At 41.2% G+C, this 26,510-nt stretch overlaps 2 protein-coding genes across 3 annotated transcripts; both read left to right on the forward strand.

Moving 5' to 3' along the window:
- The first annotated feature begins 2,156 nt into the window (after nt 1-2,156).
- Nucleotides 2,157-10,203, forward strand: mpzl2b (myelin protein zero-like 2b). The gene is made up of 5 exons (XM_085797692.1): nt 2,157-2,371; nt 5,648-5,817; nt 7,157-7,367; nt 7,747-7,915; nt 9,000-10,203. The coding sequence occupies exons 1-5, from the start codon at nt 2,311-2,313 to the stop codon at nt 9,184-9,186; spliced, it is 798 nt and encodes a 265-aa protein (XP_085653818.1). The 5' UTR covers nt 2,157-2,310; the 3' UTR covers nt 9,187-10,203.
- A 6,559-nt stretch (nt 10,204-16,762) lies between these two features.
- Nucleotides 16,763-26,510, forward strand: scn4bb (sodium channel, voltage-gated, type IV, beta b). 2 transcript variants are annotated; one of them, XM_085797693.1, is made up of 6 exons: nt 16,763-17,125; nt 17,381-17,702; nt 21,192-21,355; nt 21,440-21,659; nt 22,522-22,651; nt 22,851-25,059. In XM_085797693.1, the coding sequence occupies exons 2-6, from the start codon at nt 17,618-17,620 to the stop codon at nt 22,945-22,947; spliced, it is 696 nt and encodes a 231-aa protein (XP_085653819.1). In that variant the 5' UTR covers nt 16,763-17,125; nt 17,381-17,617; the 3' UTR covers nt 22,948-25,059. The 2 variants fall into 2 exon arrangements, with proteins under 2 accessions (XP_085653819.1, XP_085653820.1); XM_085797694.1 differs by having other exon boundaries at nt 16,843-17,125; nt 17,393-17,702; nt 22,851-26,510.

Genomic DNA, 26,510 nt, shown 5'->3' on the forward strand with positions numbered 1-26,510 from the left:
ATCTGTCACCTCCTCCAGTGGCCAATCTTGTTCCTAGATGTCTCTGGGTCAGCTGATCGCAATGCATCATGGTCACGTTAGCCCCTATTGCTGCCTTCCAGCTCCTCAGGAAACACAGGAAACATCAGCTTCCCATTTTCTGGCTGTTGGAGAAAGTACAGTATTAGGCTAGTGGTTGAACATGGCAAGCACTGATTTTCAAGGTCAGCGCCCTGAGGCATACACGTCATAGCTATCTGACGTTTTATTTATTTATTTATTTTTTAACTTTTTTACATTGGTTGAAAAAAATTGAATTTACAAACCAAATTCGGAACAGGATCAAGCACACCAGCACCAACTATGAAAAAACACACACACAATACTACATTCAGCTACTGACACTACACAATTTATATTACTTTTCTATGCAGAGACTAATATTCAGTTTTGATTATATAATGATGTGGTCATTTTTGTGACTTAACAGTAGCCTTGAAATTACATAGATAAATAGAATAACCTGGTTTATCATTTTTACTTCGGTAATGCTGTATTGTGTCTGTGATGTTGTTTTGGGTTTACCTGTGCCATGCAGAAATTATTGTATGTCCAGGATTACAGTTGAATAGGCTATGCATCTTTTTTGCATGCTTTCTTGTCAATTTATCTAAATGTTGTTATGTTTTACTGTTGACCATCTTAAATAAATGTTACAGATGCCTAAAATATGTCTTGCATTACCTCATTTGAGTTGTGCAAGTGTATGAGGGCATTAATCTGCCAAAACAGCTCAGCTGTTTTCTTGCTCTGTATAACAGCCACTGAAGGTATTGTACAGTAAGAGGTTACCATTGAATACTCTCATAGACCGATTGCTGCTCTGCGCAGAAGGAACTGCAACATTAGTTCTCATCACAACCTTTTAGTTACTCTGGTCTGTGTTTATGAATTATCCACTTAATTTACTCTAAATTAACTCAGCATGTTATGTATACAGTGTATCAGGTGCTGCTGCTTTTTGGTTTCCTGGGAGGATTCCTGGTGCAAGGTAAGTTTGAATATCCCACATCCTCTATGAATGCAACCTCCCACCATACATTTTACATTTCATTAAAAACTAGATCTTTTGGTGTACTGGAGATTTCTTATGGCCTCTATGTATGTTATGTTTTTTTTTATACACATTTTTTGTGACTTTTATTTTATTTATTTTTTTTACATCTGTTCCCAGTCAGACCTAATGCAGATAAGCAGGTATGCAGCTGCAGTGAAGGACGTTTATAATGAAAATAGTGATGAGGCCTACAGCCAGTAGGATTGTCAAAGAAAAATTGGCAGGCAAAAGTCAAAGTCCATGAGAAAGGCATGATAAACAAAACTAATGCTGATGGGGCACAATAAAGTGTCTCTGGGTGTGGAAGGCCTTGTGATGGAGATGATGACTACAAAAACTTTCACCATCATCCTTTCATGAGTTTTTAGCATTTTGTGCCATATTTATGAGCAACAGCTGGTTCAAGTAATGTCAAAGATATTTTTGCCTCAAGTTTAAAATCTTGCCATAACAATTGTTTCCTGCAAATACTCACAATACACATAAGTCAAATAAATGTTAAATTAAGTAATTCAGTGTAGGCATATTTTTTCTTCAAGGATATTTAGTGGAAAACAAGCAACATTGTGTAGTGTAGTTAGTGGCACTTTTCATGCAATATGTTGTGATTAAAAAAAAGAAAGAAAAAAAAAAGTATTGCTTCTATGTCAAAAATAACCAACCAATGAACCAATATATCAACATTGGTGTTTTTTAACTACTCTATTTCCATTACATTTGCAGATAGCACTCACAATACAGCACATACAGTTGACTTATGAGTGAAGTGACTGTTTTTTCACCATGGCCACAAGGTGGTAGAAGTCAGTAGAGAACTGGCTTTATCATTCAAAGTTGAACCTGCTGTAGCCTATTTTATTTATGACTTGTCAACACAACCAGTTGGACTGTAGATACAAACCGCTTGGCTTCGTGTGGGAACGACAACCACACCAACACTACTACACACAGGTGTTGGCTGCAGGTTGTGTGGGCAGCTCGGCATTCAGGTTATGCAAGAAGACGTAGAGTGAATAAACTAAACACCGCCCATCAGGTGTGTACGGAGGTCGACTGTGACTCACTGAAGTGTGGACTAACAAAAAAGACGTTTTCTCTCGCCTGTCCGCGGTGCGTTCACGTTCATGACTCTCCTAATTAAACTGGCGTGGTGAGGGACTTTAACAGAGTAGGCTAATACAAACCGCCTGAGTTGAGGCAGCAGACAACTATAAATGTTTTATCCTATGTGTCGGATATGGCCTCTGCTTCTCCTGGGAGGATTCGTGGTGCCAGGTGAGTGCAGCTACTTCCTGGAGTTAGTAGGTAGCCTAAGGTAGTAGGCTATTAGCAGGCTATAACTTCATATTTCCCCCCAAACAAAGCAGCAACAGTGCGTTCAATTGTTTTTGTTTTGTTTTGGGTTTTTTTTGGAAGAGGTTGGTTATGAACCAACTTCACTGCAGAACAAGAAGGAGCTTGATGTGTGTTTGGAGCTTGTTTACCTGCAGTTGGCAGAGATCGACCTTTATAATCTCAAAGCTGCTCTCACTGGTGAATGAATAGTTGCTCATTCCTGAACTCATAGACTAGACAGAGTGTCATACAGATACCTCATAGAGTTAAATGTAGAAGCGTCAGCTTCTGGGGCCATGGATTATTGTCATGCTGATATGATTAAAGATTATAGCCTACCTTGTGTTTTATATGGTCCATAATATGTTAAGATAGAGGAACACACGAAATGCACCATTAGTTTTTAACATAAAGTAAATAAGTAGCTAATGGACCTGCTGCCCTCCCTCTACCCAGACACACTGGTCACTGTCAGTAATCACATTTTCATGTTGATAAAAGGTGATTCATTTTGTGATCCACTAACACTACTTAATTTCACTTTAATGAAACATCGTGTTGATTATAGAGGTTAATTATGGGGACTTTCACTAAAAATCCCTGCTGTACAAGTCAATAATTTAAAAAGATGTTTATTTATTTTTATTTAATTGTTTATTTGACAAGGGCAGAGCATAAAAAAATAAAAAAAAATAAACATGCCAGATTTAGACAAAAGGCTAGTTTCCCTGGTCAGTTTCCCTGGTCAGGCCTTACAAAGGCTTCCTAAAATGAAACAAAACAAAACAGAACATTTAGGGGAAACAAATATCCATCTAAAAACACTACAACTAGTTAAAACAGGTTAAAGCACAAACAAAAATTGACAATAACATTGTTTAAATTGTCATACACACAAAGACATGTTGAGGACGTACGTTTTTGGCAAAATCCTCTGGATTGTTTCAGCACAGAGTTCACCACCAGCATTGGCTTTAATATATACTTGCCTAAAAACACTTAAACCCTGTGGCCAACACAAACTACCACTGAGTTGAATCAACACCTCTGACACAGAAACGTGGTCAGATGTGCCAACTTCTTATGAATCAGTCAACAAATACCTTTGCACAATATTAAGGTTCTTGTGTGTCATTCAACAAGTGATGAGAACAAACAACAGTGCACAGCTGCAGTTTCAGACGGCATTTGTCTGAATCAAATAAAAAGTAACTGATTGACCTGATGGGCTGCTGGATAAAAATTAAAAATTAAAATCACTGACTGTAGGAAATGAAGTTTGTACTGTAAACTGAGTGCACTCATTAGTTTGAGGAATTGCTTTGTAACTTAAGGGCATGGATTACTTATTCAGGGGGAACTATTAATCTAAACACATCCCTCACAGATCCTGCAGTATAGCAAAATGTAAGATATTCAGATGCATTATGTTGGCTCCTAGGAGTAGGGAGACATGATAACGTCTCTCTGTTGTGTTGAGGTTGGATTTTGTTTTGCTCAAACACACTGCAAATGTTGTTGATGGAGGAGCTGTTTGGACAAGCACGCATGGAAAGACCTGGCATTTTGGAGATGCCTGAGTTTATGGGTCAATGGTGGAAAAGAACACAAATGAATCAGAGATCAGAGACTTTTCAACTTTAATGTTGAATGATTTGTAGGACAGCTGTCTGAATGTATAACATCACAACAGACTGATAACATGGATAGCAGGGTTTGTTTCCCAGGCTTTTCCCAGTGTGTTATGGAAGTGAAACTGTGACTGGTCTCACAGCAGCACAGGCCTGTTTAATTTGCAGTGTATCAACAGGATTCATGTGCAGAGCCTTGGGAAGGGTTGAAAAACCTTTCATGAATGAAGTTTTAATAAAAGAGTGAAGGTTGAAGGAGAGGCGAGTCTCAGAAAATGGACAAAAAGAAGTTAAGTTATTCCAAAAACAGACAATGGCGCCAAATTCCATAGACACCACTTTCATTTTTCATGGTCGTCATCTGCTGTTGAACACATGAGTTAAATCAAGTTTATACTGAATCGGTGAGAAATCTGAGAGCAAGATGCATTAGTGTCAACACAACGTGATAACTCAGCCTATAATAAATATGATCTAAAGTAGATTCGATTTTATAAGACTTTTTATTCTTTAGGCTTAAGGATGAGCTAAGATTTCCTGGTTGGCTTCTGTATTGTTCTCACCCAAAAAACTGGCTGTAGCTGATTACTAAAAGCAGGAAAATACACCCCTCTCCTCCCTAAACTTGCACCTTAATGTAAGTGTGCAAACAAATGTTTCATATTTCTGTCCCTGCCAGTGCTGGTTTAACGTGATGCACATTTACCATTTGTTCTTTGCTGCCCAGTTTGTTATGTATGGAAAAATAAATCACACAATTATAAACCAATGTGATAATGTTAAAGGTGTCAGGAATTAGACCAAATTAGACATTGTTTTTCTTTTATCTTATTTTCTCAGTTTCTTTAAGAGGTAGATCTTAAAGATGACTTTTTAGATTGAAGCGTAATAAACCATATGAACCGCTGTATGATATAGTCTATTTTCTTCACCCACTGACACAGGTCTTATCCTGTTGCTGTTATCCTCTTTATTATTGTAATTTTGATCTTGAGGCATACATTTCATATCATGCCTGTGCAGGATCACAGGACATTCTTGGCTTCCTCCACTGGTTTATCAGAAGGAATGTTTTAATCCGCACGAAGAGTCTGCAGGTCTGCTCATCACTGTGGTCCGACACTGTGATCCAGGTTTAGCTACAGTAAACTTTACCGCACTTGATGGAAAAGAACAGCTGCCAAACTGCACTTGAAACATGATGGATTATAAATTGCAGACTGTTTTAATTGTCTAACCTGTGTTAGGTCTGTGCAGCCACTTTTGAATACTGTATGTCAATGAATTGTTCTCTTGTTTATCACACTGAGGTACTCAAGTGAAGCAGATAAGTGGTGAATCAGGTCGTACAGCCTTGGGCAGCGGCCGGGGAAGATTGTTCAGGCAGCACCAGAAACTGATACAGTTTATACAATAAACAACAGATATCTCCAAGTGTCACTTTGTTCTCAAATGTCAAGGATGTTTCTGTTTAGGAAGCGGTGATAACTACAGTAGAGACTGTGTTTGGAGTGAAGGACTGAGGTTTGACACAGTAATGAGTGAGTGTTTGTTTGTTCTCACTTTCTTGTATTCATTATCACAGGGGTGAGACACGTCGGTGCAATAGAAATTTATACTCCAACTGAGGTGGAAGCGGTCAACGGGACAAATGTGAGATTGAAGTGCACCTTCACTTCCTCTCATCCAGTGACGCCCCAGTCCGTCACAGTGTCCTGGAACTTCCGCCCTGTTAATTCAGGGTCAGATGAGTCGGTGAGTAGAAACTGTGCCTTTTTTCTGAAAATACATTTTTATCCTGTTTTAACATTTTCCTTAATGAAACCCAGAGGTGATTTGTAAATGACATTAAAATAACACAAGAATTGGTAACAGCATTCAGAACCCATTTTCCTTGGTAAAAGTACAATGTTTAACCCATATACATCCACTGTGACCTGTTCATTAAATGTTCTTTTCATAATATCTTTCCCGAACTTCCTGAAGCCTCTCTGGCACAAAGACAAAAAAAAACGAACAAACACTTTGTAGCCAAAAGACACAACAGTATGTCATAACAACTCACAATACCTTTTTGATTAGAGTACACAAAGAAATATCACATACAGTAAATGTGAAAAATCACCTGGAAAAAAACATTGAAGCTTTTAGTCTCAATTAAACTGAAAAGCTTAAAACTGCAGTTTGAATGGCCACCTGACTTTAAAAGGTCCAACAAATGGCTTTGTTCTCTGAAGCTAATTTCCCCCTCCACAACAACTGTAGACAGGGTGAATATTTTAAACTCACTTGTTTAAATTCTTGTAATTAAAGTTATGGATTATTGAGGGTGTATTGCTTTGAGTGACAAGTGGGTGACCGAAGTATCGGCTCCTCCACACTTTATTTGTTTTTTGATTATCTTGGAGTTGGGCAGAGTCGGTCACCACCGGCAGCAGCCCACTCTCACAGCACAGATGCTACGTCTATCTGAATTCACAGTCTGTGAATTCTTGCACTTCACTCTCTTGTGACTGAAATTAGTATTACAGAAACAAACACCAATACGATTGTTTGACTTGCCTCTCAGGGCTTCAGTACATTCTTGTCTCAATAGTCAGTAAATTTAAAATTCTTTGAACAGCTGTTTTCCATTGTTCGCAGCTCTGACGTAAAGTTCGAATGAAGCTGGCCAAAACACACAAAGAGTAAAAAATGATGCATACATGTCATATCCAGAGAGAGCAGCATTTGCCAGTGGTAACACTTACAGTTCAGTGCTTTATGTCATGTTTGTATATAACACAAGATGTATCCTGTTCTGGAAACTAAGGGCTAACCCAAAACATGATGTATCTCAAAAGGCTTCCAGCAGACATGGCACAACACACGTATGGTATGAAATATTATGTAAATATGGCTCTTGGTGGCTTTTAAACATGAACTGTAACCAACAGTTGAATAGTTTTTTAGAATGAGTGAGTTGTTCATGGTGTGTCCTTCGTGGTTTTATTGATATCTTTGAATGTTTGCGGGCAAATGTGTTCCTGGGTGTCACTCTAGTTTGGATTTTTCCACTCTTTATTGTATTTATGGATGTGTGTTTGTGTCTCAGGTGTTTTACTACCACGAGACACCATACCCTCCCACGCACGGGCGTTTTAAAGACCGTGCGGTGTGGTCGGGAGATATAACGAGACGGGACGCCTCCATCACCCTGCATGAGGTGCCTCCGACCTTCAACGGTACCTTCATCTGCCAGGTGCGTAACCGTCCAGATGTGCACGGCAGTAACGGAGAGATCAACTTCAAAGTCGTCAACAAAGGTAAGACGGGCAGCGCTGCAGACCTGGAAGACTCAGTAACTTTTTGGAAGATGACAAGTCTGTCATATTTCATCAGCATCACATGTATTGCAACAAAAGGAAATTTAAAAATATTGAAGAAGCTTTGATTTTCACTTTTTGTCACAACATCTGTGTGTTAGATGTAGAAGAGTAGTCTTGTACTGTACTGGTTCTGGTAGAAAAACTCTGTGCCTCTCAACAGGAAGGTCAGAGGTCACATCTGGAGCAGGATGGAGTTCAGTGGCTCAACTGGACTTCAGTACACAGATTGCTTAAAAAATGTATTATCTGTGTTTTGTCTCTATTGTGTTCTCCGCTGCCGCTTTCATCCACTCCTATCACTGATTTTTGCTCCCAGTGTCCCTCTCGGAGATCGGCATGCTGGCGATCATAGTCGGGGCCTCCTGCGGGGTAATCTTGGTCCTCCTCGCCATCTTCGTGGCAGTGAGGATCCGCAGGAGAAGGAGAATGGAAGGCGAATTTGAGATGGAGCCACGGGTGCGCGAGTGGAAGGACCCGACCGAGTGGTGAGGAGCTGGAGCCCTCTGCTTCTCTTGTCTTTGGACTGGTGTTGAGTCTGACTGGCTGCTTGGTTCCACTCTGCTGGAAGAGACAAATGAAAGCTGAGGGTGGGAGGGTGGCTTTTTTTCTTCCATGTTTGCTCCTCCAATGTGAACCTCTCAGATATCACCACAGTTCATTCACTGCAGTATTAGTGATATTATGTACCTACCACCCATTCAATTTGTTGTAATGGCAGTTCTTTGTACACTTTTAATATGTTTTTAGATGTTGCCAGTGATTGTAACTACTAACTAAATTTATCAAAGTTTTTAAACTGTAGACTCTAAGGGTTGTAAATATGGATATTTCCTTCTGACTAATGCAGATCTTTAAACGTGTTCATTAACCTCAATTCACCACAGCAATGCTGCCTGCACTTAGTCTTTTTTTCTGAGTTGATTTACATAAAACAAAAGAAAAAAAAAGAAATCGTAGTCATTTTATTGCATGTTTTACAAGACCACACTCTGCCTGTGATTGAAAGTGAGTCTTGTATAGAAATAATTTTATCTCTAAAGAGCACAAGAGCACTTCAGACATGACACTGCTGTGGTGAATTAGGTCATATATCCTCTCTATTTCCTGCTATAGATGGGTTAACTTTTCAAGGTAATGGCAGATAAGAGCAGATGAACTTTTTATGGGCAAAATCTTCCCTTTTCTCTGTGAGAAGTGCTGCTTCATTGCTTCAATGTTACTTTGATTTGTGAATACAGGTGAAGAATTTCACTAATCCAGAGAACTACGGTGGTTTTTGGTGGAGAAATGGTATTGATCCGATGTCTTTGGTCGTCTTTGTCCACTGAAAGAAGCGACATATCAATTCTCTTTGGTACTCTGTCTGGGTGTGGTTCAACCTAAGGATTTGGGGTATTGTATCTTTGAAGCCTCCTCCTCTGTTCTGTAAACCAGTGCGGGTCATTTGTTTTTTTTGCTGCGATTTCCATCCACCAGTGGCCCATCTCACTATTTATGTGTGTGTGTGTGTGTGGGTGCATGATGTGTGTGTGTGTGTGACTGAATTTGTTTCACGGGGTGTTGGGTCAGTACGGTTGAAGAAGCCATTCACCTGAAAGCTGTGGAGGTGAAGAAAGAAGTTGAGAGTTCAGACGAGGAGTCGGAGCCCAGCAGCGGGGGTGATGACGAGGAGGACGATGGTCTTGAAGGTGATGATGATGACGACGACGACGATGATGATGACGACGACGGTGGTGGTGATGATGATGATGATTAGATCCGTTGATTGAGATTGTCTTTCCAGTTATATCGCCATTGTTTTTTGGTATCAACAAGGTTTTAACTGATCAGGTGTAATTTATTGTACTTTTTCAGAGCATTGCTGATTTACAGCACGAGTAACAAAAAATGAAAAAGTATTTCACTGGTGTTAGCATTGCACTGGGATGCTGAAGATAAGGATCAAATTTGATGCAGCAGGGCCTTCTTTTATTTATTAACTTTACTTCTTTATTTTTCCTGTGCTTCCTTCTTCCTTGTAATAGCTTGAAGCCCACATTTGCCACATACAATTCAAAAACTGACAGTTCAGTTGGCCGTTCAGGTGTGCCATGCTAGTAGCTGCTAACGTATCTGTAGACTGCTAATCTCCAGTAGAAATGAGGAGTGGGCTACAGAGGCCTGGTGAACTCAATTGTTTTTAACAGACTCCACTAGCATCACATTTTATTATGCATCTCCCCTTAATTTCTGCCTTTTTTATCGGTACGTCTTTACATGACCACTGCAACCTTGCTCCTTTGTACTAATTTGACTACATTTTCATACACCTGCTGCTGGAACTGTGCTGCCTCAGATCGATGCAAAAATGTGTGGATTTTCGTGTAAAGTAAATGGACTAAAGATTTTTCATTTATCTTGTTGCCAACACACCCTGATAGTTTTTTCTATCTGCTCCGCTGCCACACAAACAGTCACTTCCTACTAGAAGCAGCTGAGTTGAGGAAACTAAAGTTTTGTCTAGTCAGCTGCTTCTTTTTAACTGTACCGTAATGTGTCTTTACAGAGGGTTTTGAATATAGTTCATGGCAAAATGAGCGACTGGGTCTTTATATATGAGCGATAAACAAACTGAGTTTACTGTTTTGACAAAAATGCAATTGATTTTTTTTTATTCTAATAATGTACATAGTGTAAGATAAGCAGAGCTTTACACTTTTTAAATCAAGTCTTGAAATGTTTTCAAGTGTATCTCACTTTAGCAATTTTAATAAAAGGACTGTTTTTGAAATTACTAAGTGACATGAAGTGTATTTTTGATAGAATTGCTCAGTGTGGGAACCGAACAAACCATCACCACCGGTTTGTGTGGCACATGTTTCATTTCCCGGCCCAAATAACATCTGAATTCAATGTTTTAATCTAGCTGCGTAAGCAGGGCCGTTGTATAGGGGAGAAAGGTGATGATAATTCCAGGGGTACCACAAAAACCCAGTAGTCTAATCTTTGTATTACTGAATTATTCTGCTTAGACCCTGACTAATATAGTAATGCTGCATTAGCATCAAAACAAAGTGCTAAATAAAAAATTATAATACATACGTAGTCTAAGAAAAAAAGTGGAAAAGTCAGGGGCCCACTTTAGTATTCTTTCAAGGGCCCCAGAATTCCTAGCAACGGCCCTGCGCGTAAGTAATCTGCATCTTGATACAACAGTTTGTCCTGCTTCTGTCTTCAACTAATTTGTTTTAGAAATGTGTTGAAATAATCTTTTTTTTTTAATCTTCATGGGTCAATTAACACCCACTGAACGATCCTTCGAAAACCACAGGCACTGGTGTTAAATTACTCACTAGAAAATCAGTGTCTTTCCAGTTCTGTTGTGTATAAATCTACAACAGCCACAAAAAGGACACAGTAATGTGATGGTACAACAAACTTCCATTTTCATGGTCCTTAACTCAAAGCGTTTTTTTCTGTTGACTTTAAACACAGCCCATGCTTTCACAGCCACCCTCTTAAGATTAGACTAACAACACTGAAGTGTGAAGTTGATGGTTACCGAGTCAGGTAGGGGAGGGGCTGTGGCCTGCTGCATGTGGGAACTTGTCTGATGACGCACGAACCACACAATTCAACACAGCGAAGGTCTCATTCAGTCTACAGTGACATTGCTCTTTGTTTGAACTGTTTTGGTTCTTTTGTTGTAATAATGAGTCGCATGCTATTAACAGATACTGTACATTTTCAAGGAATATGATGGGAGATGATTTAATGACTTATTTTACCCCCTCATTACAGAAGAGAAAGACAAATACCTGAACTGTCGTGGCATGGACGGACAGGAAATCTAGTATTGATCTATCCTTCTCTTATTTCATAATTTCTACACTGGTCCAGAGTAGCTGTGCTCAGTTTACAGCCACTTGAAGTTTACATAAGCTGTTCAGTTTTATGCTATTTTATACTGCTGCTCTACATTTATCTGACAGCAGTTGTTGCCATACCTCTCAGCCACTGGAGATGCTTCAGATGTCTGTGAGTTTGTGTGAGGTCCACCATATTTTGTCAAAGTTTACTCTCTTTCAGCTCTGCCTCTGGTCTCTTTAGCTGCTTAATGCTCTACCAAGTTCACCAATAAATCTGAAACTGACTGCTACTTTATCCTGGGTAGCAGAGTGTGAATTATATAACAACTCTCAGGGGGTTAGCTTTTTTCTAAGGTGAAAGGGACTTTCTGCGTCTTGCAGGCATGTGCTTGAATGGACTGAGGTGTTGCAGTGTTTACATTATATTGCCTGTTTAACTAAAGCTGTCAGAAGTAGAGGAGTAGAAAGTACAATATTTCCTTCTATAGGAGTGTATGTGACTTAATGACTATGTGACATGACTGAAATGAAGATGGTAAAGACTACCTACTCGTTCACCAGCAGCAGTTTAAGTGAGTTAATGTCCTGCTGGGTGACTCTCAGTTGACAGGTACATAATTGTCAGTCCTGATGGATACAAAACTAGAAGGTTAGACATTTTACATGTATGTTTATTAACAAGGAACCTCTGAGTTCCTGGTTTTACTGTATTGTAACGAAAAGGAAGCAGAGAAAAAATAGTCCCACATTCCACACAGAAAAACTGTGCTCGATTGCTGACAGAGACAAACAGGTTGTTAAGAGCTCAAAAATAATGCTATTAAAAAAACATCTGAAACTGGCCTTTCTCATAGAAACTTGATGACAGGGGAATGGTGATACTTAGCCTACTGTTGTTACTGTCATTTGTTTGTTTGTATATAGTCACATGTGATGCAGTGTTTGGTGTCTTTGTCACGGTGTATGTGTTCCTTACATAGCCTACTCCATGTTGTGGTGATGGTGATGTCTAAAGATGCTATATAAGTTAGAAAAGCCTGTTATGTGTGAAGATATAGAGTGTGGTGTACAGCAGTGGTTCTCAACTGGTGGGTCGGGACCCAAAAGTGGGTCGCGGACCCGTTCTGGATGGGTCGTGGACAGCTGGTCAAAAAAGTAAATAATATTTAATGCACATCTGATGTTGGACATGTCTTTTATTTTGAAAAATAACTTATATTGAAAGGCACGGGTCACGTGAACATATGCAGTTGTAATGGTCCTCAGTTTCTTATTATTTGCTCTGAATGCAAAGATATTAGGCTACTTTCTTATTAATGTGGCCTGAATGCAGTGAATCTTGTTTTGTTTTGTGGGTCTTTATTTTGTGCAATTTGATATTTATTCACTTTTGTGAACATGCTCTGATGCATTAGAAGTCAAATATATCATTTTGTTGGTCTCCGTTTTGTGCAGTTTGATATTTTTTTATTCACTTCCGTACATGCAGTTGTCATGGTCCTCCTCAGTTTCATTCATGTGCTCTGAAATGCACTTTGCTCAATAAAGAGCAAAATTAGTTTTTAAAGGCTTAAAAAATAAATAAAAGTGGGTCGCGACTTAATGACCATGGGAAAATGTGGGTCCCAGAGTGAGACTAGTTGAGAACCCCTGGTGTACAGTAGCCTACACACCCAGTTTGTTTACATACAGAAAATAGTGCACACAAACACTACAGTAACTTACCTGTGTAATGTCTCCCTGTATGAAACAGTAGGAGTTCCATCTTCTCTATAATATCCTGCCTCTAACAGCCTAAGGCCTCTTCGCACCATGGCTGGAAAATGGTGGAAGATGTCACTGATGTCACTGTCACAAGCCAAATCAAGTTTGCAACATGTTCAAATATAATAAGTGTCAGGTGTGCAGCTCTGCTGGAAACTTACCTTAGAATGAATGGAAATCCAGGTGCAGGTCAAGAAATCCTAAACAAAAACTTGCACTTTCTCTAGCTGCTAAATGTCTGAGAGGTGCCAGCAGGCTGATTCAGGCTGATCTGCGGGTAGACGTTGTTCAGTTGCAGGATTCCGTCAGTGTCACAATGAGCCGATGGAATGTTCTCTCATTATGCAAATTGGCTTTAGCCTACATCACACTTTCACTTCAGTTTAATTAATCTATGGTTTCTTTTGTATGTATTATTATTGAAGTGCAAATATGCACCAGAATGTAAACAAACCACCCATATATGTTGACATTTTCCATCATGATCAAATATTTGTATGCCTGGCTTATATTAGCCTACTAGAAGTAGCCTATTATTTGACTGAACTAAATAAAGTATTCAGAGCTGTGCACGTGAGACCATAAGTCCTGGCTCAAATGACAATTACTAAGTAATTTGTAAGGATATAGTTAGTATTTGTAGGAAATAAATATTGTCCTCATTGTATTTTAGGCCTTAGCTGGTTGACCAATCAAGTTCCTCCTAGCTTCCTTTCTGTACCGGAAATAAAAACAAGTGGAAATGGCACCAAGGACGTCGCCATGAAAGTAAAGATGTCAGGTAAAGTAAGGTAAAACCACCACAGCCAAACAAACGTTTGTTAAGAATGAGATAAAACCAGATGTGTGTTGTGTGTTGTGATTTGTGTTTGCTAAAGTGACATTTTGTTAGTTTGCTATAAATTGAAGGATGCTAGCTAGGTAACGTCAGTTAGCTTAAGTTGTTGTTGTTTGTTGTTTTAGCTAATTAGCGTTTGTACGCGTCCACACGACATGGTCTGATTCTAAGATTAAGAAAGTGAAGTAAAACAGCATCAAACAAGTTAGCCATTCCTCACTGACACTTACATTTACCTACGTTACTGTTTACCTGTATGTAGCTAGCTACATTGGTGAGGCAGGCGGGCCTTCAGCTGCCATCAAGGAAAAGCAAATGGTGTGATCCACTTGTTTGTCTGAATTGTCTTAAGCCATTGTACAATATTCTTCCAGGCATGAAATGTTGGAAATTAATTGTAATATTTACAAATACAGGTCAGGACATGTTTCAATCCCCTGAACTGCTGTTTTTACATTGAAGGGGGGGGGGGGGGGCTCTAGGGACATACAGTTGTTACTGTAAAAGGCTTCATGTGCTAATGCATCACTGCATAAAGCTGAGTCACAGAGGGCATTTTTCTATGGAAACAGTGGTCGTGCTTTTTATGTTTTAAGTACATTATGCTGATGAACACACTCATAGTGCAATAACTCACTTATTCATCCAGATGAGATGTGTGTCCTTGCCTCTGTGGGGCAGCAGACATTTTGCTGCAGTAAGGACAGATGACACCTATGTGCTTCAAGTCGTGTGTGCACCTACATGGCGCCTATGAGCACTAATAGGACATGAAATGATGAATATCTGCACAGTGCATGTGTGAGGTTGTTATGATTGAGGAGTATGACGTGCTGTCTGCGTAGTTACAGTCGTCCTGCACAGGTCTGCAGCAGCTCCCTGTCTTTCTGCAGCAATTTTTTTTTCTTATTGCAGTTCTGGAAGAGTTCCCACTGCTGCTGCATTGATACTCCAGTGGAGGGGCCTGGAGAGGAGAGCAGAGAGCCTGCAGCCCGGCCAGAGAGAGAGTCTCTCATTTAGAGCTCTGCACCCATGAAACAAACCTCTGTTTATGTGATCTTACCCCTCACATCCCACTTCACCTGCCTATATGTGCTCATTATGGAGACCTAAAGTAGAACAGTGGTCCATATCTGTGGTGATTGTAGGAGTATGTTTGTTACCCTGTGGCTGCTTTTGTTTCACATCCTGCAGGTGATAAATTACATCAGTTGCTATAGACTCACTTCACACTGCGTTCAGTTTTGCCTCCTGATGCAAAAATTCAATTCAATTGCACCGCAGCTGAATGCTTACTATTTCAATTCCATGTGAATAACACAATACACATAGGTAATGCAAACTATGCATGAGCTTGTAAAGAAAAAAAAAACACCACACATCACCCCACAGTCTCTCCATGATAACCTGCTTGATGAATAATAGATTACTGCATTAAGTAAAGCTCTTGCAAAGTAGAAGTAAGGCAAAATGCACGCAAGTTTAATCTGCTGATGTAAATTTGAGTCGCAGCCCTTCAGGGTTGCAAACTTTACCTTCACTCTGCCTGTACAAGAAATGCCAGCTCTGTAAGCAGTGCAAAAAACAGCCAGGAGGTCCAAAATGGATGTGCAGCTGTCCCTGTGTCCTCTGCCTGTGCAACTGTTTCCTTGAGCTCAGATGGCACGTTCTGTCACATGGTCTCAGTTGCATCCTTACCTCTCACAATCCTCCTTTGCTCCAGAATGAAACTCCAGGCAATTTAACTACTTACTAGCCATTGATTTTTTTTCTAATAAGCTCACACCAAAAAGCCATTACCACCATGCAGCCGCTTTCTATTCAGAGTAATGGATGGTGCTTGACAGGCATATGGTCTTAAGCTTATAAATGCAACATTAGTCAGGTCTAAAACAGACTAATCAAATCTGGAAACTCTGAGCTAAGCATTTCCTCCGTCGTGTCCTGCAGTGAGCAGTGCAGACACGAGGCAGCGGCGTGCTGCTGTTGACTGATGCCTGTGTACGTTTATGAGAAAGTAGCTGTCCTGTGGTGAAAAATGACTGCATCTCATACCATAATGCACTCGCAGCAGTAATGAATGCCTCATGATATCCAAGGTAGTTTGACCTTCCAGGCATCCCAACAGGACCCATGTAACACACATACACACACACGTACATATATGCATACACACATCACCGGTGGCTGTGGATGTAGATTATCCTGAGGCAGGGGAATATGAGTCCTCCTGCAGGAGAGGAGAGGAGAGGAGAGGAGAGGAAGGAAAGGAGAGGAGAGAGAAGGAAGGAAGGAGAGGAGAGGATAGGATAGGATAGGAAAGGAGAGGAAAGGAGAGGAGAGGAGAGGAGAGGAGAGAGAAGGAAGGAAGGAGAGGAGAGGATAGGAAAGGAGAGGAGAGGAGAGTCAAAGAAAAACAAATAAAGTGTGTTCTCCTCCCACTTCCATTCTGTGATACTGAGGTCTGGTACCTCGAATGTGACGTTAGCAGTGAAAGAGTTCCATTGTCCATTTATGAATGGAGCACAGGGGACTGAGCGTCCGGGGCTGCATTACACAACCTCCCCCTCAACCTGCACTGCAGAACTTTTCTCTGATCTTTACAAACACTCTGACAAAAGTGCCTGAGTCTGCATACACACCCCAAGTCAGGAGATGGGGAGGAGGGAGAAGAGGAGAGGAGAGGAGAGGAAAGGAGAGGTGGGAGTAGCAGAGTACCGGAGGGGTGGGGTAGAGGAATGTGGAAGCAGGTGTGGAGGGGGGAGGAAGGGGGGAGAAAAGGGATGGGGAAGGGAGAGAGAGAGAGAGAGAGAGAGGTGGCATGCAGCCAATGGAGAGGACAGGAAAAAGTTGTGAAATAGCCAGAGGGACGGGCAGGGAGAGGAATCGGCTTCACTGGGGCTCGGATGAGGAGGAGCGAGAGCATCAGCTTTTCCCCCCGTCCATCTGTCTCTCCCCATTACTGTCCGTCCGTCTGTCTTCCTGTCCGTCTCTCTCTCTCTGTTTCTCTCCCTCGCTCTCTCTCCCCCCACCTCTCCTCCCCTAATTGTCTCTCATCCCCGGCCGGCGCGCTGCAATGTGGCTGTCTCTGCAGTGAAAGTGCTGGCTGGCAGATTCTCCTTGAGTGAACCCTGACTGTGCGCAGTGAGCGTTTGCCGCTCCGCCGTTGTCCTGTCCACACTGACTCAGCTGTGCGAGCCGAGCAGCCCTGCCAGCCTCTGAGTGAGCACCGGCTGCCCGAGCAGGTAGGCATGACAAACTTGAACTGTACTCACCATCACATCATCGTCTTCCTTCTGTCAGTCGTATACCACCGTTTACCATGTGCAGACGTACATGCTCTTAGCAAACGCACACTTTTTTTTCTTTTTTTTTACTGTACTGTGTGTTTTCATATTGACTGTTTTTGAGATTTCACTTTCCCCCCTCTCCCCTTCTCTCTCTGCTCCTCTCTCCCCCTCCTCCTCCTCCTCCTCCTGTGCCCTCTGTCTAACCTACAGTCTCTTCCACAGGAGTGCTGCTGGGGCTGGCAACTAGTCTCACCAGGACTGCTGCTGCTGGTGGTGCAACACATTGGGACGTGCTTCGTTTGTGGGGGTCCAGACGCCCGAGACAGCAGCTTTTTAAGATTTGATCCAGTGCACTGACGTTGTGCTGAGGGGGATATTTCTACCGGCCGTCCTTAAACCCGGGCTGGATCCTGCAGCACTGTTTGTTTTGGAGCTGATCTGGCTGCCATGGAGGTTCTGAGTGTTGGGGTTCAACCCCCGAGGCCGGGCCCTCCACACACAGCCGTCGGCCTGATCTTCTCCATACTCCTCGGTAATGTCCGTCTCTGTACTGTACAGTACGTCTCCTCTCCATCGTTTGCTCCGTGCTTATTGTGACACACTCATTTCTCCTCGTTGAAAACTTTGTATTTGTTGTTGTCCCTTCAGCTTGGGCCTGAGATCAGTGTATGAACATTTTGTTTTTGTGATACTGTAGCTTTTCTGGCATTGACCTTCTGCGTCTGACCTACGCATTGTAGTGTGTTTACTGTGTGTGTGCGGCTACAGCAGCTTCGTACATCAGTGGCAGGACTGGTTGTCTGGCTGGAAGAGATGATCTCACGTGAGAGAAAGGACAAGACTAAGAAGGTTTCAGTGATGATGAGGCAGTTTGGTATGACGTACATGGCCCCCTGTACTGTATCTGTGCACTAGGATTGTGATTGTGAGCCCGGTTTAGAATAAAAGTGACCCTGTGGTGGAACAGCTGTGTCAGGCCCTGCCATTCAAAGCAAATTGTGCTGGACTGTTTGTGCATCTGCATCTGCAGTAACAGAGCAGCCAGCAGGCCCACGCATCCGGTGAACCATCTTAATTTTTTTGTTTTTATTTGAGTCATGAACTTTGTACACACGAGAGAGAGAGAGAGGGGGAGACTGAAGAGTAACTTGGCAGAGACTGTAAGCAACAGCACAGTGGGAATCTGGAAGTGATGTTGTTGTTGCAGGCAAATTCAAACACAGATTAGCCTCTTTGTGACGTGGATGAAGGTGTGGTGGGTGCACAGTGAAAGCTGTGAGTTCAGATTACACTAAGACTTATATGACACCCAACCAGAAAATGAAATTATTAACAATTTTACAGAAATGCACAGGAAATTAGCTATAACGATAGCAATGATAGCTTCCCAGTTATATCCATAACAGTTTGAACTATAATACCGTTGAGTATAATGTGTCTTAATACAATTTCCCCACATTTTTCCGTCGTCCATCACATTTATACTTCCTGGAATCTTTTAACCTGCTGATGGGTGTGGAGCATCAGTGCAGCAACAGTGCAGCAGACACAGAAAGTTAAACCTGAATTTTAACATGATGCGACGCAATTGAAGGCTCCAAACTACATTTGAACTTTCCCTGTTTGATTACCAATGATAATGATTACTTTCACTCTATTTTTCAGAAGCTGAAGCGCATTTGATGAAGTTAATGATAAACATTTAGGCCTCTTAACCATAACAACATAGTGGAATCGATACTGTAAGTGTGATGATGATGATGAACGTGATAAAGTAGCATAGAAACCAATACAGTATCTTAAATGATCAATTTTGGTGATGCACTATGAGGTGGTGAGGAAGGCACCACACTGTTTATTGCACTTGAATCATAAAAGCTTCATGGGACAGAGGGAGAGAGTGACTATGAGAAAGACTAAAGGAGGTTTTTACCTGTGAAGGAAGCAGCTCTGTCTCAGAGATGTTGCTGTTCGACTCATGTCTCTGTAGTTTGTTTCCAACATGAGTTTTCGTGACTGGACAGTGGTGGAAAAGCAACATTTTGGAGTTAATTTTTGTTCCATGTTCATGTGTTTTTTCTGTGTTTTTCACATTTTCCAAAGAAATCCATTTATTATCAGTTGGCTTTTTTCTCTGGTACTCTGACATAGCTTTTAAAATAATGTCAAGTGCATATATTTGTGTACGCACAGGAAAACGTTATTCTAAACTTGACATATGTGGGCTAGAAACTGGAGCACCACTGTTCTACTTTTATCTGAACCACCACAACTCACAAAACAAACTAGAAAATATTTTTTAGAGGTTACTGAAATACGGGAGAGTAAAAGTTGTTGGAGAAGAAGTGACACTGGTATTATAGGTCTCTGTAGCTCCAGTAATGATAGTGACAGAAACAGGAAACTCTCATGAAAAGTAAATATTTTAAGATATTTTCAAATGGAATATTGCTCGATAAAGCTTGAGTCACACTGCTGGAAAATGTGTATCAGGAAACAGGAAAGTGGGAGTGATGCTGTTGCTCTCACTGTTTCTGTTACTGTTTTTTGTTTTTTGCAAGCTCACTGTGCTGCATTGGAGCAGCTGAGGAAAAGACTGGAGCGAGGGAGTTTACGAGAAAGGAAGAGTGAGACAAGATTGAATCAATAACATTCCCACATACAGTTCGCCCCTTTTCTTAGCTGTGTTCGGTCCTGTCTGTAATTCTGAGCAACGCAATTCTTATTTGCTGCAATGGTGCCCGTCTCATCAGACGCTGACCTTGAGCATGTTATGAAGAAAGCGTCACACGGTCTGCAGAAAACAGGAGGGCAGGATCGGGTGAACGTTAGAAAAGGCTGCGTGAAACCTTTACAGCTGCTCTTGTGACCATGAATCATATGTTTTAAAGTGTCACATTGTCTGGGTGTAAACCTCTGCATGTTTGTACCACTGTAGCTCTCTGCACAGCGCCTAGTGAGCATGTAGTTCACAGCTCACACACTAGATGGCGCCATTAAGCACAAGGTGTTTTGATGGAGTAAAAAAAAAAAAAAAAAAAGTGTTGTAGCACAGTCTGTCCTTGACCTGCTGATTATTTACTGCAGCTATTTGCTACCTGCGACCTTGACACATGTTTGACTACAGGACCGTGCAGCTGGAGGTGGACGACCTACAAAAATCTAAGAGTAATTGTGCAAAAACAAAACGTAAAATGCAAATAATGATAATAATAAAGCCGAACCTGCGTCCTCTGTGATGCTGTGCTCCCAGGTGGAGCGTCACAGTTTCCACCAGGTGCAGCACATTGCATCCTCTCCTGTTTACAGTGATGTCACGACAAGGACTCTGTGGTGTTGTTTTACTCTGCGTTTGACTCCATCAAGTGCTAAAAATAGACATTTTATAAGGTGTTAGTAAATGAAACTTAAACACACACAAATATTTTTCTATCGCACACGTTTAAAATGTTTGAATAATTGGATGATTTCCTTAAATGAGTCATGCAGAGCTTTCTGCTGTACACCAGGGAGTGTGCAGAGCAGAGCAGCACGAGTGCTACAGTGCAGAGAAATGATAAATCTGTTGTGTTCTAGTATTTTAGTGTGTACGAGGCAGATTTATTGTCTCTTCACTCACTCTCATTGTTCACTGACTGAGAATAACAAACTGTGTTGTGAGCAGCTTATGCAACAGTCAAGCTCAGACACAGTGTTAGGCTTTTTGAACGCCTTTAAAGGAAAGACTGTCGATGAGTTTTCTTTCTTTGGGAATAATGATAATTATAATGTTTTATTCTACCATGACACTGGATTATTCGTCTGTTTGTTGAACGCACAGACAGAAGTGATGCATTCGATGTCAGTGAGGAAAATAATATGGCTTTATTGCCTAGGATTCAGGACAGTAGGTCAAAATGTAGGGAATTTGCTTCTTTGCTTTCTTGCAGGGCATTTCCGAAGACTGATACAGCGAAAATAAATTACAGCTACAGTTGATATAGACGTAACATCTCTTATCTTGTGTTTTTTCTACTCCCAGGTGCGTGGTCTGCTCAGGCCCTCGAGATGTTAGTGGGAAAGATCCCCTACCTCGAGGCCGTAAATGGCAGCACAGTCATGCTCCCATGCACGTACGCGAGCTGCATCGGCATCGAGAACCTCTACTTCAACTGGCAGTTCAATGACAACGGCACCATGCAAAAGGTAAAAACCCCATTTGTGTCGGAGAGAAGAACAGTCTCATGTCGAGGCGTTGCTTGACTTCTAATAACTTGCTGCGCCTGTCAGGTGTGCGAGTCAACGATAGCGTCGGAGGAATCGAAGCCGGATGTGAAGATATTCCGTGAGCGGGTGGAGTTTATAGGGAAGAACCATCATAACAACATCTCCATCCTGCTGTGGAACATCACCTTCGAGGACGGAGGCCAGTACACCTGTTTCGGGAAGAACCCTAAAGAGAAGTACAAGAACCACAGTGCCATCTTCACCCTCGTGGTGGTGGACGAGTGTGAGTGGTCAAAGTCTTACTACAGATGCATGACGTAAGGGTGCAGTCTGGTTTGTTTTCCTCTTATTGTGAATGTACTTTGGGATGTCGGCTCTATAGTAGTAAAGCACAAAGCTGTTTCCTCTTACTCTTTAAAAAGGATGCCCATTATTTACACATTCATCTACTGTACCTTCCACCCCTTTCAGCAACTACACTGAGCCCAATTATATTAAAAATGCCCCAATCTGACAACACATCTCCTTTACTTTATATCCCACCATAAAGTGCAAACTGAACTGAAAACAGACTAGAATGCATTCCTGTTTATGTTGAGTATAAAAAGTAAATCGGTCAACTGAGGGGGAAAAAATGAACCCAGCATCCCAAAAACATGAATCCAAAAACTAAAGTGACAGAGATGAAAGAAATGATGTGCAAATAATCTGTGATGAATTCAATGCTAAGGAAAAAAAAAAAAAACTAAATTGGTCTAAAATTGACACAGCATTGCAATTTTTTTTTAATCTGCAGGGAGAAATTTAGGAGAAATGAGCACAAATAATCCACCATCCACTCACGGCTGACAGGATTTAAAACAAATTCACCAAATATCATTAAAATGCTTCTGGGAAAGTGCCAACAGTACCTATAAAAGTCTGAAAGAACCAGCGGCTGTGTGTATGTGTGTGTGTGTGTGTGTGCGCTCTAATCTCATGTGGAAGTAGCAGCTTGTTTCAAGTTTGAGGGTTTTGTAACAGCGCAGCAGGCAGTCGGGGCTCCCTCGCCGCGCTGCCATATCTTCATGTTCATTTTTTAAATAATGTAGATTTATGCCGATTTTTTCATCCTCTTTCCTGTCGTCTTCTGTCCTTGTCTGCAGTGAGGGTGGTGGACAACACGCTCACCATCATGATAGCCTCAGCTGTGGGCGGCGCCATTGCGTTCCTGATGGGCTTCATGTTGCTCAAAAACTTCACTCTCTTTGTTCTAGCCAAGCTCGAGGAGAAAAAGTGAGTTTTCGCATCCACTTGGGTATTTATCGGCAGTGCAACCATTTCACATTGTTTCATCAGAGCACATCGGTGGTGGTTGGCTGCATGTTCAAATAGCTCAGATACTGTACATGCTGAAGTAGTTTTTTTTTTTTTAATGTGTCTTTGAGCTGATGTCAACTTTGTCTTCTTCTCTTCTCCTCCAACCCGGCTGCAGTAAGGAGTGCCTTGTAACTTCATCAGGGATTGACAACACAGAAAACGGCCTCTCAGGATCCAAAGCTGACTCCAAACCTACACCAAAAAAGAAATGAGAAGGTGCATGTATATTAAGCCACGGGAGTGCTCATATTTATATACCTTCTTTGAGTATATTTGGATATGCGCATGTGTTTTGGACACATACCACTTAATTTCTGTTGGGATTTTAAAAAACTCTGCCTGGCTGTGGGAATGCACAAAACAGTTCACACACAGATGATATACAACTAAAGAACGAGCAACTCTTGAGGGCGTTCATAGTTATATAAAATGTGCACATAATTTAAGCATTTACATTGAATGATAAATGCAAAAAATATATTTCACCTCCCTAATATGTACCCCTTTTTTCGTATCAACACATAAGCAGAAAAATACTATTGTCTATGTGTGTTTTGAAGAGAAAGCAAAAGGAAACCAGTAATAGGACTGATTACAGTTTTTACTAAAATGATGATAATGTTCACTTTTATTGTTTTATTTTCTAATCTAACATCAAATGTGCAGCTGTCACACAGAACAGGAATATCAAATTTACAAAGTCCACGTGTTTGTCTGGACTTATCTCTGCTTTGACTGTGGGACTGTGGGAAACTCGCTGCTTTGGTAGGAGACAGCTGTTTAACTATCTACAGTTTACTTACTGTTAGAGAGCCCACAAGGTTTAATTGGACCATTTAATTCCCACAGTTTCTGCAGCCTCTGTCTACACAAGCAGATCTGTGGATTTACTAGTGGATATTTGACCATTTTAATCATTTACCACCTGATGCATCATCTCCAAGCAAACAGTTAAACAAACTGACTGTTAGCATGTCCTTCATACTCTCTGGGTTTATGTTTGTACTTTGACCATTAGATATCACTTTGAGTATTAGCATGCATACCTGATATAGACTGCACTGAACACACAAGGGAGCAGTTAATATACTGACAATGTGATACAGTGAGCTAGGCCTATTCAGCATCAGAGTTATATATCTCTACTAGATGTATTTTATTGAACTCTTTAGATTGAAAGCCAATTATGTGCACATTTTATTAAACAATGGTTTTGTTTTATGTGATTAAGGGGTAATGTGTGCCCAGTATTGTGTGCGGGATAATCACTAAAATGTATAATGTAGTTGTATGTCACTGAGCAGTTGTGTACTGTTTAAAATACTTTGTTGCCATGATATATGAAAGGTCTATTTCCACAGCCAGAGTAGATTGAATAACTAATCTCTGATTGCTTTTCATTTGAAGTCACAGCAAACAGACTCTCCTTTTTGTTTAAGTGCTTGAAATAAGAAATAACACAATGGGCTGAATCCTTCTTTAACTAACAACATTCACAGTAGTCCTTCAATAACATAGTGTAGTGTGTCGAAACCAGTGTTTGGTTTTGACGTCACAGTGGTGTCCTATGACGTCCAGCCGTTCTGCTGGATAATCTACCGATCCATTTGTAGCTACTTTCCACAAAACACCCAAACATAGTATAACGATGGGTGATTTAAATAGAAGTACCAGCCCAAAGGCTACACTGACAAGCTACTATAGGATTCAGCCCAGTTCTTCATCTTGTACCTTCTCTTTGCTTGATATAAACACAGGTGCCTGTTAGTGCTTCTCTGCTCCTCGGTCGTTTTGCAACACGGTTTATAAAACTCTGCAGGCAGTCATAATACAACGAGCTTATTCAATGGAATGATAGACAATCCCTCGAAAACGATCCCTCCCCCGCCCTCTAGAAAAATGAATGAGCCTCTGACGATGCTGCTTTGACGACAAATAACCAATGCATTTTAAGCATGTGCAACATGGGGCAGATTTTTAGACACAGTTAGAAACAGACGTGCATACTTTTTGGAAAAAAAACAAACAAAAAAGACAAAACTTGTTCTATTATACTAACTCTGGTAGCGTCAGCGCTGAGGTTAACTGTAAATCCCATTTTATGCCATGCTGCTTCCATCGTGCTAACCCTGGCTGAGGCCAAGCACTACTGGGTGATGTGGACCTGGAGCTGGATCAGACTCTACATATTTCCTCTGGTTAGTATGTGCCTCTTCATGGAAATGGCTTGTTTCTCCTACACACTGACAAACAATCACCTGGTCAGTGTTTTACTCTTTGCAATAAATCATTTTCACCTGCTGCACTGCAGTGAAAACGATATACGCCCCGGTTACCTTGCCCATGCATGCAGGTGCTGATCCATATACTCATCCATGTTTAAATGATCATGGGCTCAGGTCTCAGACCGCAGGCTGAGTAGGGGGGCTGTAGTTCAAGTGTAAAGATGCTTGTGTGGCCACAAACTGAGCATCACATCAGGAGATGAATGTATCTGCATCAAACTCAGACAGTGATATATTCTTTGAAGCTGCATTTACAGTGAATCTACATCTATTGCACATTCAAGACACTGAATGTCTGGCTTTAAAAAAAAAAAGAAATACCTCTGAAGAGTGGGGCAGAGTAAACACTGTGTCATGACAGATATAAATGTACCTCTCCGGTCGCAACAGGTGTTACATGACTGTACTGTACGGTGAGGTGTGAGTTTCTGGTGGTTTTCTGAAAACCTCTGCCATGTCAATAATCATGTGCCTCCAGTCTTTAACAGCTGGTGTGAAGCAATATACAGTATTATAAAGTGGGGGTGTGTTGGGCACTTACAAAGAGCACTTTATTTTTGTGTGTTTGTGTGTGTGTGTGTGATCCAAATCAGAGCTGGTTTGTCACACTGTGTTCATCCAAATAAGACGTGATGGAGAAACAAAGCAGCAGCACACACGGCGAAGGAGTCAGGAGATTCTTCGGGGTCCCATGAAATGGTATCGCCACTTACTCAGAGTATCGTAGCTCTCGTTGCTACGCCGTTGATTTGATAAAAACTTGGGTGTGGAGGCAAAAGTGCTAAAAAAAAAAGTGCTTTTTTTAATGGCTTCATCGTCACATTTCATGGGATCCTTTAGATCCTTTTAAGTGTGTGTTGTCTGGCTTTAGCAGGACTGTGAAGTGTGTTATCGAGAAAACTGTTGTTGCTCTGACTTTGAAACCGTAAAGACCATGAAATCAAATCATTGGAAAACTAATAACTTCAGTGTAAAAAAAGACCAAAAAAAAAAGGTTTTCTCTGCCGGTTGTTGATGTGATTTGTTTGAATTAACATTGCACTGACTTAATGAGGAAACACAACTTTAGCTCATGGTTGAGATTGTGTCAGTCAGGGCCTTATGATGACAAGCAACTCTATGCAAACCACAACAGGAGTGACAGTTTGTCACACTGCACCTTTGAGTTACTGTGACTGTTCTGTTAGCAATACGACTGTAGGAGAGGTCCTGGATCAGGGGTTTGTGGTGATGAGAGATGCAGGGTGAATGGGGGAGCATCCAGAGAGGAGCGTGTAGTGAACTGGAGCCCCTGTACTCAGTTAGACCCTGCAGAGCGCATAGACTCACCAAGTCATACTCCACTGATGCTCTCTGCACACAAATATACAGTTATAATGCTCTGGCTCGTCCTCAGATGATGTCCCCATTTTCAGCCTCTCATCTGTGCATATCAGCTCTTGATCTCTTTATTATAGAAACATGAAATCTAATAAAGTTTTGAATAAAAA

The sequence above is a fragment of the Trachurus japonicus genome, chromosome 14 (genome assembly GCF_045865225.1).
Source record: "Trachurus japonicus isolate A0001 chromosome 14, Traja_1.0".
In the NCBI taxonomy this organism is placed as follows: Eukaryota; Metazoa; Chordata; class Actinopteri; order Carangiformes; family Carangidae; genus Trachurus; species Trachurus japonicus.

Bases quoted from the DNA above. Each gene is read 5' to 3' on its own strand.
- mpzl2b (XM_085797692.1), top strand. From the start codon at position 2,311: ATGTTTTATCCTATGTGTCGGATATGGCCTCTGCTTCTCCTGGGAGGA. The intron at 5,818-7,156 runs GTGAGTAGAAAC...TTTGTGTCTCAG, and splicing joins ATTCAGGGTCAGATGAGTCG to GTGTTTTACTACCACGAGAC. The intron at 7,368-7,746 runs GTAAGACGGGCA...TTTTGCTCCCAG, and splicing joins CTTCAAAGTCGTCAACAAAG to TGTCCCTCTCGGAGATCGGC.
- scn4bb (XM_085797693.1), top strand. From the start codon at position 17,618: ATGGAGGTTCTGAGTGTTGGGGTTCAACCCCCGAGGCCGGGCCCTCCA. The intron at 21,356-21,439 runs GTAAAAACCCCA...TGCGCCTGTCAG, and splicing joins ACAACGGCACCATGCAAAAG to GTGTGCGAGTCAACGATAGC. The intron at 21,660-22,521 runs GTGAGTGGTCAA...CCTTGTCTGCAG, and splicing joins CCTCGTGGTGGTGGACGAGT to TGAGGGTGGTGGACAACACG.